Source organism: Pseudogymnoascus destructans (assembly GCF_001641265.1).
Source record: "Pseudogymnoascus destructans isolate 20631-21 unplaced genomic scaffold scaffold_22, whole genome shotgun sequence".
Taxonomy (NCBI): Eukaryota; Fungi; Ascomycota; class Leotiomycetes; order Thelebolales; family Thelebolaceae; genus Pseudogymnoascus; species Pseudogymnoascus destructans.
This window is the reverse complement of record NW_020167541.1, coordinates 506799-523535: the sequence shown is the minus strand read 5'-3', so window position 1 is coordinate 523535 and position 16737 is coordinate 506799. Positions and strand designations below refer to the sequence as shown.

Sequence of the window (16737 nt, the reverse complement as noted above, 5' to 3'; positions counted from 1 at the left end):
TGCTATATATCCTCGACTACAAGTGGGAGAGCATGTGGAAAGCCTATGTCCATTATTCATCACTTCGCTGGGAAAACATTCCATCATTCTCGGGAAAGCTTGGATGAAGCAACATGGAGTTGTTCTCGATATGATCAATGATCAAGTCCTCTTCACTGGAGATTATTGCAACCATTCTATACCAGATCGAGCCCTCGAAACAGAGCCTATATCTAAAAGCGGAAGACAAAGGCCAAAGAAGAAAGCCAAAGAAATGCCTCCTCCGGAACCTGCTCCGAAAGTGGAAAAACCAAAACCTTGCACCATAGCAATGATTGGCGCAGCACCATTTCGAATGCTCATGAAGCAAATAGGAGCTCAAGTCTTTGCTATATCAATGAAGGACATAATCGAGCACAAGAACAAGACCAAAACTGAAGAAATTGACTCTCGACTGATCCTTCCGAAGGAATTTCATGAATTTTTGGATGTTTTTTCAAAAATGGCAGCAGACAAGCTACCTCCCCATCGACCTTCAGACCATCATATTGAACTCGAAGGTGATGCAAAGCTGGGATATGCACCACTCTGGAATATGTCAAAGGAAGAACTTGATTTGGTCGAAGAATATGTCTTCGAGCACTTGCCAAAAGGGTTCATTGAAGCAAGCAAAGCCCCATACTCTTCACCCATTATGTTTGTGAGAAAGCCAGGTGGTGGTCTTCGATTCTGTGTTGACTACAGGAAGCTAAATGCCATAACGAAAAAGGATCGATATCCCATACCACTCATTGATGAAACGCTGGCCCAAGTCATAGGAGCAAAATATCTCACCAAACTGGACATTCGACATGCCTTCAATCGAATTCGAATGCAGACAGAAGAAGATGAAGACCTCACTACATTCAGAACTCGATTTGGATCCTACAAATACAAGGTCATGCCCTTCGGACTCACAAATGGTCCAGCAACATTCCAGAGGTACATGAATGAAACCCTCATGGATTACCTCAACCAATTCGTCACCGCATACATGGATGACATTCTTATCTACAGTGCTAATTTGCTTTCATCATTTTTATGGCGCATGTTTTGTTGTGGAGGAATTTAACATTTAGTTGGGAGGGTTGGTCACCGCATGATTTTGGCACTTTCGCTTGTTTGGCACTTTCGTTATACATGCACGTTATACATTTTCAGTATATACATTTTCAGTATATACATTTTCAGCTCGGTTACTATTTGTGGACTAATGATACCATGCTGCACGGTTAGAAAATCAATTATAATCATGATTATTTAGTCGTAACTTAATCATAATCATGATTATTTATAAAGTGTACAACGTAGTTCACAAGCACCCGTCATCCCAAGCAACCTGTCATATTTTTCTTGGCATGCATCGTACATTTGACTTTATATCTAAATAACTTTTTTTTTAAACATGACACATTCGTACGATGAAAGAAATATGATTCTTGCACTTCAAGTCCTTCAAACGAATCCACAATTACAACTTAGTCGCGTTGCTCAAATCTACAGAGTTCCTTGTACGACATTGAACGATCGAAGAGCCGAAATTGTTACAAAGTATAATACTTTACCAAAGTCTCAAAAATTGACAATATTAGAAGAAGAAGTTGTCATAAGACATATTCTTAAGTTAGATTCGCAAGCATTTCCTCCTTGACGTTAGTGCTGTTGAAGATATGGCGAATCGATTGCTTGCTAAACGTAACAGCAGGCGTGTTGGAAAGAACTAGACCTCGAACTTCGTACGACAACGACCACAACTCTTGTACGCATTTTAATCGAAAGATCGACTATTAGCGACTTCAATGCGAAGATCCTAATGCGTATAATGCGTGGTTTCATCGTACGAAACATGATTCATAAATATGGGATTCATAAGGAGGACATATACAACTTTGACAAGATGGGATTTTTAATGGGCTAAATATCATCTAAGGTGGTTGTAACAAATGCCAAACGAAAGAGCAGACCTCGTACGACATAGCAAGGTAATAGGGAATGGATTACAGTAATTCAAGGCATTAGATCATACGGATATGCGCTACTGCCATTTATTATTGTTGTAGGGAAAAACCACCTTTCATCTTAGTATAAAAACACTTCTTTGCTGCTAGATTAGGTTATTGCTGTTAGTTAAAATGGCTAGACAACAAATGAGCAAGGGCTAGATTAGATTAAACATTTTGATTAACATACAAGGAGTTGTACAAAAGGTGTATATTGCCTTTTGATTCTTAACGGGCACGAAAGCCATCATTCACTGATTTTATATACAAGGATCAAAATATTATTATCCTTTAAATGCTAACGTACATGTATAGCGAAAGCGCCAAACAAGCGAAAGCGCCAAAATGATGCGGTGACCAAACCCCCCAACTAAATGTTAAATTCCTCAACAACAAAACATGCCCCATAAAAACGATGAAAGCCAATTAGTGCTAGCTATCCAGGCTATGCAAAGCGACCCAAAGTTACGCCTTCGAGTTGCTGCTAGGATCTATTCTGTGGACCACCGCAAGCTAGGTCGTCGTCTAGAAGGTGTACCTTCACGACGCGATATCCAAGCCAACTCACGGAAATTAACTAACCTAGAGGAGTCCGTCCTTGTTCAGTATATACTCGACCTAGCTGCCAAAGGGTTTCCTCCTCGGCTGTCTGTTGTTGAAGATATGGCAAGTCGACTACTTGCAACACGCGACGCGTCACGCGTTGGGTCGCGTTGGGCTTCAAACTTTGTTAAGCGGCGTGTAGAGCTCCAGACACGCTTTCAGCGCAAATACGACTACCAGAGGGCTAAGTGCGAAGATCCAGAAGTTATTAATGGCTGGTTTGAGCTTGTGCGTAACACAATTGCGAAATATGGTATCGATGAAGCAGATATCTACAACTTTGATGAGACTGGGTTTATGATGGGCGTTATCTCAACTGCTATGGTTGTAACAAGCTCAGACGGGCGGGCAAAAGCAAAGAAGGTACAGCCTGGTAATCGGGAATGAGTTACAGTAATCCAAGGCGTTAGTTCTCAAGGTTGGGCAGTACCACCATTTATCATTGTTGCAGGCAAAAACCACCTTACATCTTGGTATGAGAATAGTGGATTTTCAAGCGATTGGGTGATTTCTGTTACTGAAAATGGCTGGACTACAAACGAGAGAGGCATGGATTGGATTCAGCACTTTGAGAAGCATACAAAGGCCCAGAGTGTTGGTGGTTATCGCTTGTTAGTCCTTGATGGTCATGAGAGCCACCACTCAGATGAGTTTGAGGAGTACTGCAAGGAACACAACATTATTACGCTTTGTATGCCTGCTCACTCTTCTCATCTACTCCAGCCACTTGATGTTGGCTGTTTCGGCCCGTTAAAGCAGGCCTATGGTCGGCAAATTGAAGATATGATGCAGGCTCATATTTCTCATATTACAAAGGATGACTTCTTTCCTGCCTTCCACGCTGCATTTAACACTACAATGACGGAAAGTAACATTTGAGGCGGGTTCTGAGGGGCAGGGCTTCTTCCATTTGACCCTGAGAGAGTGATATCTACACTTGATCTTAAGTTAAGGACACCAACGCCTCCAAGCTCCCGCCCAGGTACTGCTCAACCTTGGGTTTCTCAGACACCAAACAACCCAATTGAAGCTATGTCACAGTCTACATTTATTAAAACTCGGATTTCACGCCATCAAAATAGCTCTCCAACCTCAATCTATGCAGCTGTTGACCAGTTTACAAAGGGTGCATCGCAAATAATGCATCAATTAGCACTGCTAAAGGGAGAGAACCAAAACCTACGACAGGCAAATGAAGTACTAAGCAAGCGCCGGAGAGCTAGGAAAACACGACTACAGCAAGGAGGATCACTTAGTCAACAAGGGGCGCAAGAGCTACAGGATGAGAGGGATGTTGTGCAGCAGGTAGAGCAGGAAATAAGGGCAAGCCGTGGTCGGAAGCCAAGGGAAGAAACCCGTGCCCGTCGCTGTGGCAAGTGTGGTGAGACTGGGCACAATGCGCGCACGTGTCAGATTGTAATAGACACCTCTGAGGAAGAGGACTCCGAGTAGTTTCAATTGATTTCTAATGTTGTGGTAGATTTATCGCAATGTTTGTCGTGAGGGTAGATAATTTTGGCGCTTTCGCTTGTTTGGCGCTTTCGCTATACATGTACGTTACCACATTTGTCTTATTATCTTTAGCTGCTTAATATTAACGTACATGTATAACGAACCGGCCAAACAAGCGAACCGGCCAATCCAGTTTACACCTTAAATCACGAATTTCATAACTTAATATCTCAACAACCCTTTAATAATAAGTTAACGTACATGTATAGCGAAAGCGCCAAACAAGCGAAAGCGCCAAAATTATCTACCCTCACGACAAACATTGCGATAAATCTACCACAACATTAGAAATCAATTGAAACTACTCGGAGTCCTCTTCCTCAGAGGTGTCTATTACAATCTGACACGTGCGCGCATTGTGCCCAGTCTCACCACACTTGCCACAGCGACGGGCACGGGTTTCTTCCCTTGGCTTCCGACCACGGCTTGCCCTTATTTCCTGCTCTACCTGCTGCACAACATCCCTCTCATCCTGTAGCTCTTGCGCCCCTTGTTGACTAAGTGATCCTCCTTGCTGTAGTCGTGTTTTCCTAGCTCTCCGGCGCTTGCTTAGTACTTCATTTGCCTGTCGTAGGTTTTGGTTCTCTCCCTTTAGCAGTGCTAATTGATGCATTATTTGCGATGCACCCTTTGTAAACTGGTCAACAGCTGCATAGATTGAGGTTGGAGAGCTATTTTGATGGCGTGAAATCCGAGTTTTAATAAATGTAGACTGTGACATAGCTTCAATTGGGTTGTTTGGTGTCTGAGAAACCCAAGGTTGAGCAGTACCTGGGCGGGAGCTTGGAGGCGTTGGTGTCCTTAACTTAAGATCAAGTGTAGATATCACTCTCTCAGGGTCAAATGGAAGAAGCCCTGCCCCTCAGAACCCGCCTCAAATGTTACTTTCCGTCATTGTAGTGTTAAATGCAGCGTGGAAGGCAGGAAAGAAGTCATCCTTTGTAATATGAGAAATATGAGCCTGCATCATATCTTCAATTTGCCGACCATAGGCCTGCTTTAACGGGCCGAAACAGCCAACATCAAGTGGCTGGAGTAGATGAGAAGAGTGAGCAGGCATACAAAGCGTAATAATGTTGTGTTCCTTGCAGTACTCCTCAAACTCATCTGAGTGGTGGCTCTCATGACCATCAAGGACTAACAAGCGATAACCACCAACACTCTGGGCCTTTGTATGCTTCTCAAAGTGCTGAATCCAATCCATGCCTCTCTCGTTTGTAGTCCAGCCATTTTCAGTAACAGAAATCACCCAATCGCTTGAAAATCCACTATTCTCATACCAAGATGTAAGGTGGTTTTTGCCTGCAACAATGATAAATGGTGGTACTGCCCAACCTTGAGAACTAACGCCTTGGATTACTGTAACTCATTCCCGATTACCAGGCTGTACCTTCTTTGCTTTTGCCCGCCCGTCTGAGCTTGTTACAACCATAGCAGTTGAGATAACGCCCATCATAAACCCAGTCTCATCAAAGTTGTAGATATCTGCTTCATCGATACCATATTTCGCAATTGTGTTACGCACAAGCTCAAACCAGCCATTAATAACTTCTGGATCTTCGCACTTAGCCCTCTGGTAGTCGTATTTGCGCTGAAAGCGTGTCTGGAGCTCTACACGCCGCTTAACAAAGTTTGAAGCCCAACGCGACCCAACGCGTGACGCGTCGCGTGTTGCAAGTAGTCGACTTGCCATATCTTCAACAACAGACAGCCGAGGAGGAAACCCTTTGGCAGCTAGGTCGAGTATATACTGAACAAGGACGGACTCCTCTAGGTTAGTTAATTTCCGTGAGTTGGCTTGGATATCGCGTCGTGAAGGTACACCTTCTAGACGACGACCTAGCTTGCGGTGGTCCACAGAATAGATCCTAGCAGCAACTCGAAGGCGTAACTTTGGGTCGCTTTGCATAGCCTGGATAGCTAGCACTAATTGGCTTTCATCGTTTTTATGGGGCATGTTTTGTTGTTGAGGAATTTAACATTTAGTTGGGGGGTTTGGTCACCGCATCATTTTGGCGCTTTCGCTTGTTTGGCGCTTTCGCTATACATGTACGTTATAAAAATATGTACTTAGCCTTTTATAAGCATTTAGTACTCTATTTGATTTTTAAAGCAATTAGTATTGTAGTTATTAAGATACTAAGAATTAGGTCAAAAGTGGGGGCTAAAACTCAATATCTTAATAACTACAATACTAATTGCTTTAAAAATCAAATAGAGTACTTTAAATGCTTATAAAAGGCTAAGTACATATTTTTATAACTTATTATTAAAGGGTTGTTGAGATATTAAGTTATGAAATTCTTGATTTAAGGTGTAAAATGGATTGGCCGGTTCGTTATACATGTACGTTAAGTTAAACGTCATATTTAATTTAAAATAGCTCCATTGTTTGGATAAATTTATGGGCAAAAACTCGATATACCCAGTAAACTGGTAAGAAAACTCCATCTACCCAGTCGGCCGCTAACCCTCCTTTGGAAAGGTTAACGAGCCAATGAGAGGCGTACTCTCATTTGAGTACGCCTACGACAGGCTTGGTTGGAATCGTGAGTATCTATAGTATTGGCAGGGGCGGTTTTTGGCGCTTGGGCAGCATGGGGTATTCCCCCGCGGAGGACACGTGGGAACCCACCGACAACCTAGCTAACGCGCCAGACATCCTACAAGCGTACCACGAAGCCGCTCCGCAACCGATCTGGACAAGACGCTAGCGCACACGGCGACGTCAGACCACCGACCCAAACAACCCAAACGCATGGGAAGGGACGCACGCCAAAACCCCCCCGAGTTATGGGAAGGGGAGGTCGGCGAGCCCACCTCAGTCGAATCGGGTACGTACCAGTACTGGTCCGACCCTGGCCAAGAGGAGGATAGAAACGACGCGCACAACACCACCCAACTACCAGCAGCCAGAGCGAGGCACAGGCGCAGGGGCGCAACGGGGTGAAAACAGATCACGGGGGCAAGAACACTCGTATTATAAGCCCTAAGGCCAAACTAAACTATGCCGAAGGCGGCGGGAATAACAAACACGGGGGCCCGTAGGCAAACCATGCACAAAACGCCCGGAACACCCCCGACAACACCGCCACGCCAACCAGACCAAACAAACCGCCAACGACCACCGCCACACCACGCCAGAGTAACCCAGGGGCAGGAACGGCGACGATGACGGGAGTGACCCGATCGGCCACCCAGCGAGGGGCGACACGAACGACCACCCAGCAGACCGCCACCGCCCTACCCTCGATCCTTCGCCTTCCTCCTCTCCCTCTTCTCCGCGGCCTGGCCGCGCTACGCCAGAGCGTTAGCAGGGACGTCCAAACAAGCCAAACAAAAGGGGGGGAGACTTACCCTGATCTGGCGGAGGACCGCCAACATCTCCACCTGGTTGGCCAGGATGGCCGCGTTGACGTCCGTGGCCGGGAGCGCCACGGACGTGGCCACGTGGACCTGGGCGGGGAGGGCGCGACAGTCCGCCTTGGTGGCGGCGGAGGCGTGTCGTAGTCCGACTGCAGCGCCAGCAGATCCCAGACGGCGACGGCAACGGAGGCGGGGACCTATCAGCCTAGGCGTTAGCAATGGAAACACCAAGGACAGGAAAAACCAAACAAGACCGCCCGGAGACTCACCGGAATGCACTTGTCCTTGAGACGAGTGCACCTCGTGCACTTGGTGGAGGTCTTCGGGAAGACGCAGGAGAACTCGGGACTTTGCGCGAGGTGCTTCGCGCAGCGCAGGCAGCACACGCGGACGAGGGCGGCATGGTGGTCTTCGTCGTCAGATGACAGGGAGGACTCGGACTCCTCCTCCTCCTCGTCGGAGGCCAACGGGTGCTTCCTCTTCCTGGAGGAGCGGCGGGGCGCAACAACCTCCTCCTCTTCCTCCTCTTCCTCAGGGGGGGGGGAGGTCGGCGAGACCACCGGCGAGGTCGCGCGAGGGGTCGCGGAGTCAGCGGCGACGACAGACACGGCAGGAGTGAGAGCCCCAACGGGTCGACAGGCGCGGCAGAGGACGCGGACACAGACGCAGACGGGACGGCCGAGGGCCTAGCAGAATCTGACAAAGGTCAGCGAGGCACCAGGAGAAGAACCCAACAAGCCCAGAGCAACAAGCCCAGAGAAAAGCCAAAACAAGGAGACCTACCAGGGCGCACGGGACGACGGAAGGAGACACGAGGGGCCACACGCAGCGACCCCGGAAGGGAGGCGGGATGAGGTGGGGACCCGAAAGCCATCCACCCAGAAACTCCAGAAGGTCAGGAAACGCGCCAGGACAAGGAAAGAACGGAAAACTCACTGGTGGTAGGCCTGGTGGCCAGCGGCGACGACGGGCTCCGTCGCCCCAGGGGCAACAACAGCTTCGTCCGAGACGAAAAGACCCTCTTGAGGGCCGGACATGGTAGGGGCGGCGACGTCGACGGCAACGGCGATGGTTGATGGATCGGATAATTGAGGAAAAGGAAGGAAGAAGAGGAGGAGGGGTTGTTTCGAGCCCGCCTACTCCTTTGTGGCAGGGGGGGGTCACGTGCTCGGGGCAACTCGCGCTCAACCCCGTGACATGCCCTGGACAAAGGCGCGCAGGCCGGTTCCGGCCTAGCGTCGAGGGCTTAAAGGCGCGCCCGATTCCAGCCTCAAAGAAAGCCTTGGAATAAAGGAAACCCGTGGGCAGAAGTCGTAAGGTCACGTGACACCACGCGACCTTTCAGGGCAGGGATACGAGGCCGCTCCTAAGCGACGAACTGCCCCCGACCCACCGGTGGATCGCTAATGATCCACGTAACCGCGGAACCACTGCCTATGGTAACGAACATGATGAACGTGTTCGAAGGTCCCCGGACTCTAGAGGGGGGGGTGTTGTCACGGGTAGGTAGGAAGTAAGAAGGGTCGGTCGCGGGTCCGCGTCAGGGGCGCCCCGCTAGAGTGCCCTAGGCTGCCAAGGCCGCTAAGGGAGGCCTCGTAGCCTAAGGCCGCTATTAGGCTGGAAGACTGCAAGATGGCGCCCGGACCCGACTCGCAACTGAGACGGCGGGGGCCCAACCCCGAAGGAGTAGATAAGGTAGCTGAGCCCCCTATTAGTAGGGGCTCAGAGATTAGTCTGTTGAATACTATACTATTTGCTCCAACCTACGGTCTTAGCACACTGCCTACCTAAACCCTTACAATATGCTTGAATGTTACAAAGCGAATAAAGACCCTATCTAAGCAATGAATGTCCGACTCACATTCGATGGCTCATTTAATCATAGACTCATGATGTTACAAACATAACTATCTATAACTGCTTTCGAAAAAGCACAATTCTCTAACGCCTAATTCAGCTTCTAATACACCCTCTTCCTAATATTAACGACCTTTATCAACAAGTACAACAAGTTGGCTACATTTATGATGCTATAGATCTCTCAAACTTCTTAAATCTAGTAGAGGAGGACATAGAGACAATGGAGGAGAGCATTACAGAGCCTATAGGGGAGGATATACTGTTAGAGCAGGTCATCACATAATATGTAAGGATGCCTCCGCCCTCAGTGATGGAAAGCATCTGAGTCGGGCAGGTTACGGTCACGTGGGGAGAGTTAGGGCAGGTTAGCCGAGTCGGACCTGTTTCGGGTACTTAGGGGATTGACCCAACGGGGTTCCTCATCATCTTTTTTGTATCCTTCGTAGTAAACCTATAGGATAGCATCCGTTTAGCCTCCGACTCGCACTCTCATATGCTATTACTGTGAGCTGGGTGCCCTGTGTCCTTATATAATATATACTAGATACTAAGGCTCAAGATGATGAAGAGGATGAAGAGCTTAATCCACAGCCTATGCTAACCCTACAAGCTGCACATCAAGCTATACAACGTCTGATTAAGTTCACAGAATCTAGGAATAGTGGTATGAAGGATGCAGCAGTGTATTTACGGTCTCTTGAGAAGTTTAAGAGAGAGTTAGGGCTTACAGTTGCCAATTCTAAGGCACAGGGAACTTTGGATAGCTGGTTTATGTAAATAGACTCATTTTATATAGATGTCACGTGAAATTCAATATCTTAATATTTACGCTATCTCAATATTATTTACGGGAGCCGAGCTATCGGCTTAACGGATTATGACTGTATGTTCATTACGCCACGACTCACGTTAACGCACGTCCGCGCGCTCCACTAGAACAAGCGCCCTAGCGTCGGAAGAGCCAGCCAACAAGATGTTGCCAACGCTCTCACGTTCTCTTGTCGTCCAGATGTGCGGCGGGGACGAGACAAACAAGATGCATGCATACGCGTTCTTGGCGAATGACTGGGATTGGAGGTACAGACCAGCCTACCGGGTGCGCTATAGGTCTGTTTAATAACAGGCGCGCTTCGATGAATGCTGTTTGCTGGTTCGGAGCATTCCAAGCATTCTCCAAGCACGCTGCTACTCCGAACTCTCTGCCAATCCAAATATGCCGCCGATCACAACAATTCCCCTCAAGCCACCCACCTCCCCACCACCAAAAACTCACCTTCAGCCCAGCCCCCACCCCCCTCTGTCTCGCGCACACCCTCCACCGCCTCTGGTGCCCCGCCCCGAGAAAACCAACATGTTAGTGGCGCTCTCAGCCGTTAGCTATCCGACCAGCGTGACCCCTCTACTTAAGACAGATGAGGAAAGACTTGCGCACGTATATTGACTCGGCGGGGGCCGCGCCTGTGATTAGACGTAAGCCCGAGGCAGCGCGGCATTGATAAGCTGGCGCGAGACATGGAATGCAGATGGGATTGGACGGTGGGGAAGCAACGGAGTGGTTTAGTGTGGTATCAATATCGCAAGGCTCGCCACAGTAACATCGGCTATCGAGCAAGGGCGGAGCTGATAGCAAACATTTACGATTATCCTCTAGTTGGCGCAGGGGCGGGCACGAATCTCACCGCCCCTGCTCCATCATCCTCTAGTCGGCGCAGGGGCAGGCACGAATCCTACCGCCCCTGCTTCCCTCTCCCACCTCTCCATTTCACTCTCACCAAGAGGGCTCATCTCAATTAACTCTCCTTGCGGGCGCAAACTCCCAATACTCTCTCTCCTATATGGAGCCGGTATGGGGACGTGAGGGAACTCTCCGGGCGCTGGACCACTCGGGCTCGTATGCTGGCTCACATACGGACCTCCTGCTCCTCCGCCTCCTCTACTGACCGCGCTCGCAGGGCTCTCATCGGTGGACTGTGCGGGCCACTGGTAATTCGAAGCCTTAGTCATGAAGGCGCCGCTGCTCATGCTCTGGGGGCTATCATCCGTGCCTTTCCAGCGCGGGGCCTGTGCCATGGCAGGGGATGCGGCGTAGCTGGCGAGTATGGAGCGACGGCGTCGGCGGCCGCGCCAGACAATGCAGGTCCCGAGGACGATGAGGATGAGGAGGAAGCCACCCACGGCGATACCGATTTTGGCGCCCAGATTGAGGGGGCCGGAGGGCGGGTTGAATGAGGATGCGATTATATCGGCCGAGGAGTAGGGCTTGGTGATTGCCACTCGCGTGCTAGAAAAGGGGTCGCCTTCTACGCCGATGAGGGCCCCATTTCCAGGTTTCTGCTGGCAGCTTGCGCTGAGGATGGTCATGACTGGGAGTGGGATATTAGCCGGGCTCATATGGGAGGTTGGGGGAGCGTACAATTAACGAGGTATTCTTCCTCTTCCAGGGCTTCGATACAGCTCTGGCATCTCAAGGTGTCTGTGTCATCCCAGTGATTACAGTAACCGTAGTCGGTTGCGCCGGATGGAGCCATGTTGTTATGGTAGGTTAGGGAGTCGAGGAAAGGTTCGCAAGCGGAGGCCGTGATGCATGGCGTGGACGCGATCTTCGAGTCGTTGAAGATGCAGTAGTCGGCCGCGTAGCGCAGGTTATCTGTCGCGCCGGCATCAGCATCGCGCAGGAGAATAACAGAGTATATGGGACACATACATATCGCAGCAGTCAAATCGGATAGGCCCGTCGGATCGACATACGTGCTCTTTAGCTCGCACTCCACGCATGCCTTGAAGGTCTGGCCCACCCCGCTGCCGAATTTCTTATCTCCACATGCGATATCAGGAGGCGTGGTCGCGTCGAGGACGTTTCCACAGCTGATGGCGCAGTCGGACTGGGGCGCGACGAGTATAGCTGATATCGGGGAGAGGAGACCGAAGATCACGGCGGCGCGCCGGAGATTGATGCGCCGCATGGTGGGATGCGTCGTCGGCAATCCTAGAAGAAGCTACCGCATGGGTATATGTGCTGGGGATCTGAGGGTTCCATCCCGACTGTCGAGGAAGCCCCCTTACATACATCTGTCAACCATTAGTGGATGGTGCAGGTTCATGAGAGTACGGCGATTGGACGTGTGGCGGTACGTACCCCAACCCGGTTCATACTATTGGCACAACCTCAATAGGAATAGCGTCGTGGCGTCCAATTGGTGATCGGTGCGGGCCGTCCTGTGTACGCCATGTGTGGTCTAACTCGAACGGGCAATTTAAAGGTCGCAGAAGGATGAGGCCGCCCACGGAGGCGGAGCCTCATGGCGTTTCTCCAACTGAATTATACCTGCCGACGTCGTTATTGGGGCAGAGTCCTTTCAGGGCCTCAATTGGGGCCGGGCAAGCCCTTTTGTTTCCGTTCTCTTGGCTGACTACATTCAGGCTCGTCTCGTCAGTAGATAGCTTTAAGGGATATCTTGAATTTCGCGCAATCTCTCGGGCTCCTTTGAAGTTGACTTTTCAACAGAGATCCCATCGTCGGCCTGCGCGATGATCGCATATATCTAATTTACTGAGGTGGTAGCTTTCCGTTCTGGGGGGGGCATCACCAAAAGTGGCTTATGCTGAGGGGAAGCGGAATGGCGTGAGACACAAAGCTCAACAAAAGCTGTATTACATCTCAGCAATAATACTATCGGGAACATTAGCCCACAATGCCTGGCACGATATGTCAGACTATTTGTTTGGGTTTTACCATATTAGCCCACAATGCCTAGCACGATATGTCAGACTACGTATTTGTTTGGGTTTTACCATGCAGTGGAGGCACTTCGGTATGGCGGGACAGTGAGGTCCAAGATGTGTCCGAAGAAGGTGACAGCAACGGCGAAACGGTGACAGCATCCGTAAGGAACAAGAAGGCAGAGGTAACAGCACCCTGCTCCAACGACAGAATGAGCGGTGGCAACAGCGGTATATGACGGCATCGCCGGCACACCCGCAAAAGCTCTAGTGCGTAGACCGCGAACTAAAAGTAAGAGGGCGATATCGATCATGTTCCGATGGGGTTCATTTATTATTGGAATGAGTTTGACGACCTGCTTTGATACAATCCCACTGTGCATATGTTAGTGCATGCATGCGTCGAGGTTGGGAAGCAGTTCTAAACCGAATGTTCTTGCATTCAATCGGGCCAATAACCCGTTTCACCATCCCCAAGGCAGCCGTTCCAACTGGTCCCTCATATCCTGAGTCGATGAGGAAACTGGATTCAGCTATTCTGATAACTCACTTGCGTCTCCAGGTCCATATTCCCTCTTCATCTGTTTTGACCGCGCTTACAGGCGGCAAGTTTATCAATAAAAATGGGGACAGAGATGCGGCTGGGCCACCTCTTGCACACCATGTACTCCAGTCATCATTTCTCAGGGGGGATTTAACTATAGAGCCAATATATATCAATTTATGATCTTATCAAACTTCCAGACCCCGCTGGTGACCTTTCTCAACTCAACCCCCTCCTTACCCCGCCATCTAGCAGATATGTGATGATATATTTGGTACCTTTGCTCTTCATCGCAGCGTATATCTTCACTCGCAACGTTTCTGCAACTTACATCAGACGCTTCCGGCTGTTTTTTTTTTTAAAAAAAAAATGTCTGGCGACTTCCCATTCCCTTTTGACCACTTGGAAGAGCTCAACTGGAAAGTTTCTCGTACTGGGGTCTGTCTCGCCACAGGCCCAGTCTTCTTGTTGTCGGTGCTCTCTTGTTGTCGATATCCTTTTTCTCAGCGCGAGCTCTACCGCTGTCGGTATGCTTTCTCGCCGTGTCTTCTAGTTTGCCCCTGGCGCTATATGCGCCCGATTGCTTGCCATCCAGACGACACGTTCCACCAAGGCTCCAAGGGGCATGAATTGAGAACACGACAATTTTTCTGTTTGCTTCGAGTGAAGGCAAAAGGTATGAAGGGTGGCCGTTTGTTCACTATTATAGCTCGATTTCCCAGTTCCTAGAGTCATCAACCGTAAGCTTCTCTGTTGTCAGTATGTTTTCTTCAACTTCTCATCATATTTCCTTACCCAGGGCCGCATTGGCTCTGAAATGACTGCTGATTTCTTCCGTTGAACCTTCTATATTTCAAGGTCGATATCGCTATTTTCGGCAAATAGTTGAATCGTTGGGACTTTTTGTGCCTAGATAGGAGCAGCAGGGCAGGTGCCTGGACACATTCTCGGAACATCTGTTCCATCGAGACGCTCATTTCTGGTGCAACTTTTCCATCATAGCGCATTACCATAATATGCTTAACTACTATATCTAAGTGGCGGATGAAGGTGGACATATGAGGGTGATCGTTTGGTCAGCTTCACTTCACAGCTGGCTTTCCCTGCTCCCAAAGTCATCAACTACGGCCATCTTGAGAGAAAAGCAAGTCGAGGGGCAGTAGTCACACAGAGGACTTTTCTGAGAAGTAAAGAGGTAGCAGATAGGTATATTTGACTCTAAGTACTCCTCGCTATTTTCAAATCCATCAATACAGCCGAGCAGATCGTCTATCATTCCTACATTAGGCATACAAAGCAAACCCTCGCAGGCAAATCACTGCCGCTCCGAACGCCGTATATATAAAATATTTCCCCACCCCCACGCTCAGGCCGGCTTCTTCTTATCCTCCTCCGCCTTCTTCTTTGCCTCCTCTTCCGCCTTCTCAGCCTGCTCCTTATGAATCTTCGCCGTCAGATCCGTTTCCTGCTTCTTCCTCTTCTCCTCCTTCTTCCTCCCCTCCTCCTCCTCCGCCGCCTTCCCCGCCTCCTTCTTCTTCCTCTCCTCCTTCTTCTTCCTCTCCTCCTCCAACACCTTCTCCGCCTCCTTCTGCGCCAGCTTCTTCTTCTTCTCAATCTTGATCCTCGACTTCTCCGCCTCCGCCTTCTCAAACGCCAACGACGCCGCCTGATCAATACCGCCCTCACGATTATCACCCTTGCACCGCTCCCGCTCCAGCTTCATGGGCAGGATAATCGCGATTTCCGGACAGTACTTGAGGATCCTCGCGCGCTGGTCGCTGTTCTTCCACACGCCCTCGGGTAGGTGCCCAGCACCTTCGCGCAGATGGTACCCCATCGGCGCCTCATGGTAGACGTCCTCGACGCTGAAGTGCTTGGCGTCCAGCCCGCTGGCGACCTTGAAGTCGGGCATGGCGGAGATGCGCTTGCCGAACCACTCGTCTTCGGGTTCGGAGTCGTCGTCGCGGGTCTGGAAGTCGAGGACGCGCTTGATGGCTGCGACGCGGCGGACGGAGAGCCCGCCGTTGCCGGCGAAGGTGTCGGTGTTGCTTCTGCGGGGGTGTTAGTGTTGTGCTACCAACAGTTATGCAGGGTGGGTAGTAGAACCTTGGAGCGGCGGCCCAGTCGTAGCGGAGCCAGTCGTTCAGACTGTCTTTGGAGCTGGAGCACATAATGCTGTCGCTCTCGTATTTCATAATCCATTCCACCCCCGGAATCAAGTCTATGTAGAAGTGAGGGTCCGTGAGCATGCGCCACACATGCTCCTTATTCTTGATCTCCCACGGCTTTGGCACGACCGTGAGGTCGAGCTTGCCGGCCGCCTGCTGATGCTTGATGGCGAAGCTGCGGCCGACGGCAGCGACGCTCTTGTTGGTGCCGATAAAGAGGAAACGCCATTCTGGCGGAACGACGGATATCATATGCAGGATCTGTGGCACGAGATGCGGCCTCGCGCGCCCCTCAATCAGAAGCGCAAGCTTTGTCGTGTCGTACGTCGTGAGCGGGTCGCTTTCGGGGTGGAATTCCACGTTTATTGATGGGAGCTTCTGGCGCGTGCGTGTGAGTTGCTCTTGCAGCGACTCCTGATAACGCGGGAAGAGGCTGGCGATTGTCCATCTGCAGCGGAAGAGTCAGAAAGGGCTCAGCTGGGAGGAAGGAGGAGGACAAAACGTACATTGCTACTAGAGTTGCGAGGAGGAGGACCTTTGTGCGGTTCAGAGCAAACAAGCCGCCGGTGTTGGTGGTTAACGGCGGCATGGTGTCCCGCGATGCCAATCGCAGATAATGTAGGGCCTCAGAAGCCCGTCCGTATCATAGCCAGCAGTCTGCGCGTTTTCGAGGGCGTTCAATGGGAGTTCGCAGAGGCTCCGTATTGTGTTATCGCAGCAGTTGAAGTCGAGGATATCGACAGCTGTGCATGAACTCCAAGAATCCTACAGTACGTAGTGTCTTGGAATTCCTGAAAACGTTATCCACTGAGCTGAATCCATGGCGGCTCCTTTTTATCGCCGACGTACAAGTACATACAAGTGTCAACGGTGATAATTGGCGCTACTTTAGCCTGGAAAAATAGCTTCAAACGTGAAACAGAATTAGAGGCTGCTAGCAGTAGAG

General features: G+C 50.0%; 3 protein-coding genes across 3 annotated transcripts; all 3 read right to left on the bottom strand.

The window, feature by feature from the left end:
* Positions 1-7376: 7376 nt before the first annotated feature.
* Positions 7377-8536, bottom strand: VC83_07890 (uncharacterized protein; the record flags this gene model as incomplete). The annotated part of the gene is made up of 5 exons (XM_024471454.1): positions 7377-7430; positions 7491-7696; positions 7744-8185; positions 8333-8384; positions 8436-8536. The coding sequence occupies 5 exons, from the start codon at positions 8534-8536 to the stop codon at positions 7377-7379; spliced, it is 855 nt and encodes a 284-aa protein (XP_024321102.1).
* Positions 8537-11051: 2515 nt separating this feature from the next.
* On the bottom strand, positions 11052-12322 carry VC83_07889 (uncharacterized protein; the record flags this gene model as incomplete). Its single annotated transcript, XM_024471453.1, has 3 exons — positions 11052-11722; positions 11773-12006; positions 12064-12322. 3 exons carry the CDS (start codon positions 12320-12322, stop codon positions 11052-11054), a joined length of 1164 nt encoding a protein of 387 aa, XP_024321002.1.
* A 2506-nt stretch (positions 12323-14828) lies between these two features.
* Positions 14829-16616, bottom strand: VC83_07888 (uncharacterized protein). The gene is made up of 3 exons (XM_024471452.1): positions 16298-16616; positions 15730-16239; positions 14829-15674 (listed from the first exon to the last, which is right to left on the bottom strand). Exons 1-3 carry the CDS (start codon positions 16378-16380, stop codon positions 14990-14992), a joined length of 1278 nt encoding a protein of 425 aa, XP_024321001.1. The 5' UTR covers positions 16381-16616; the 3' UTR covers positions 14829-14989.
* Positions 16617-16737: the final 121 nt, after the last annotated feature.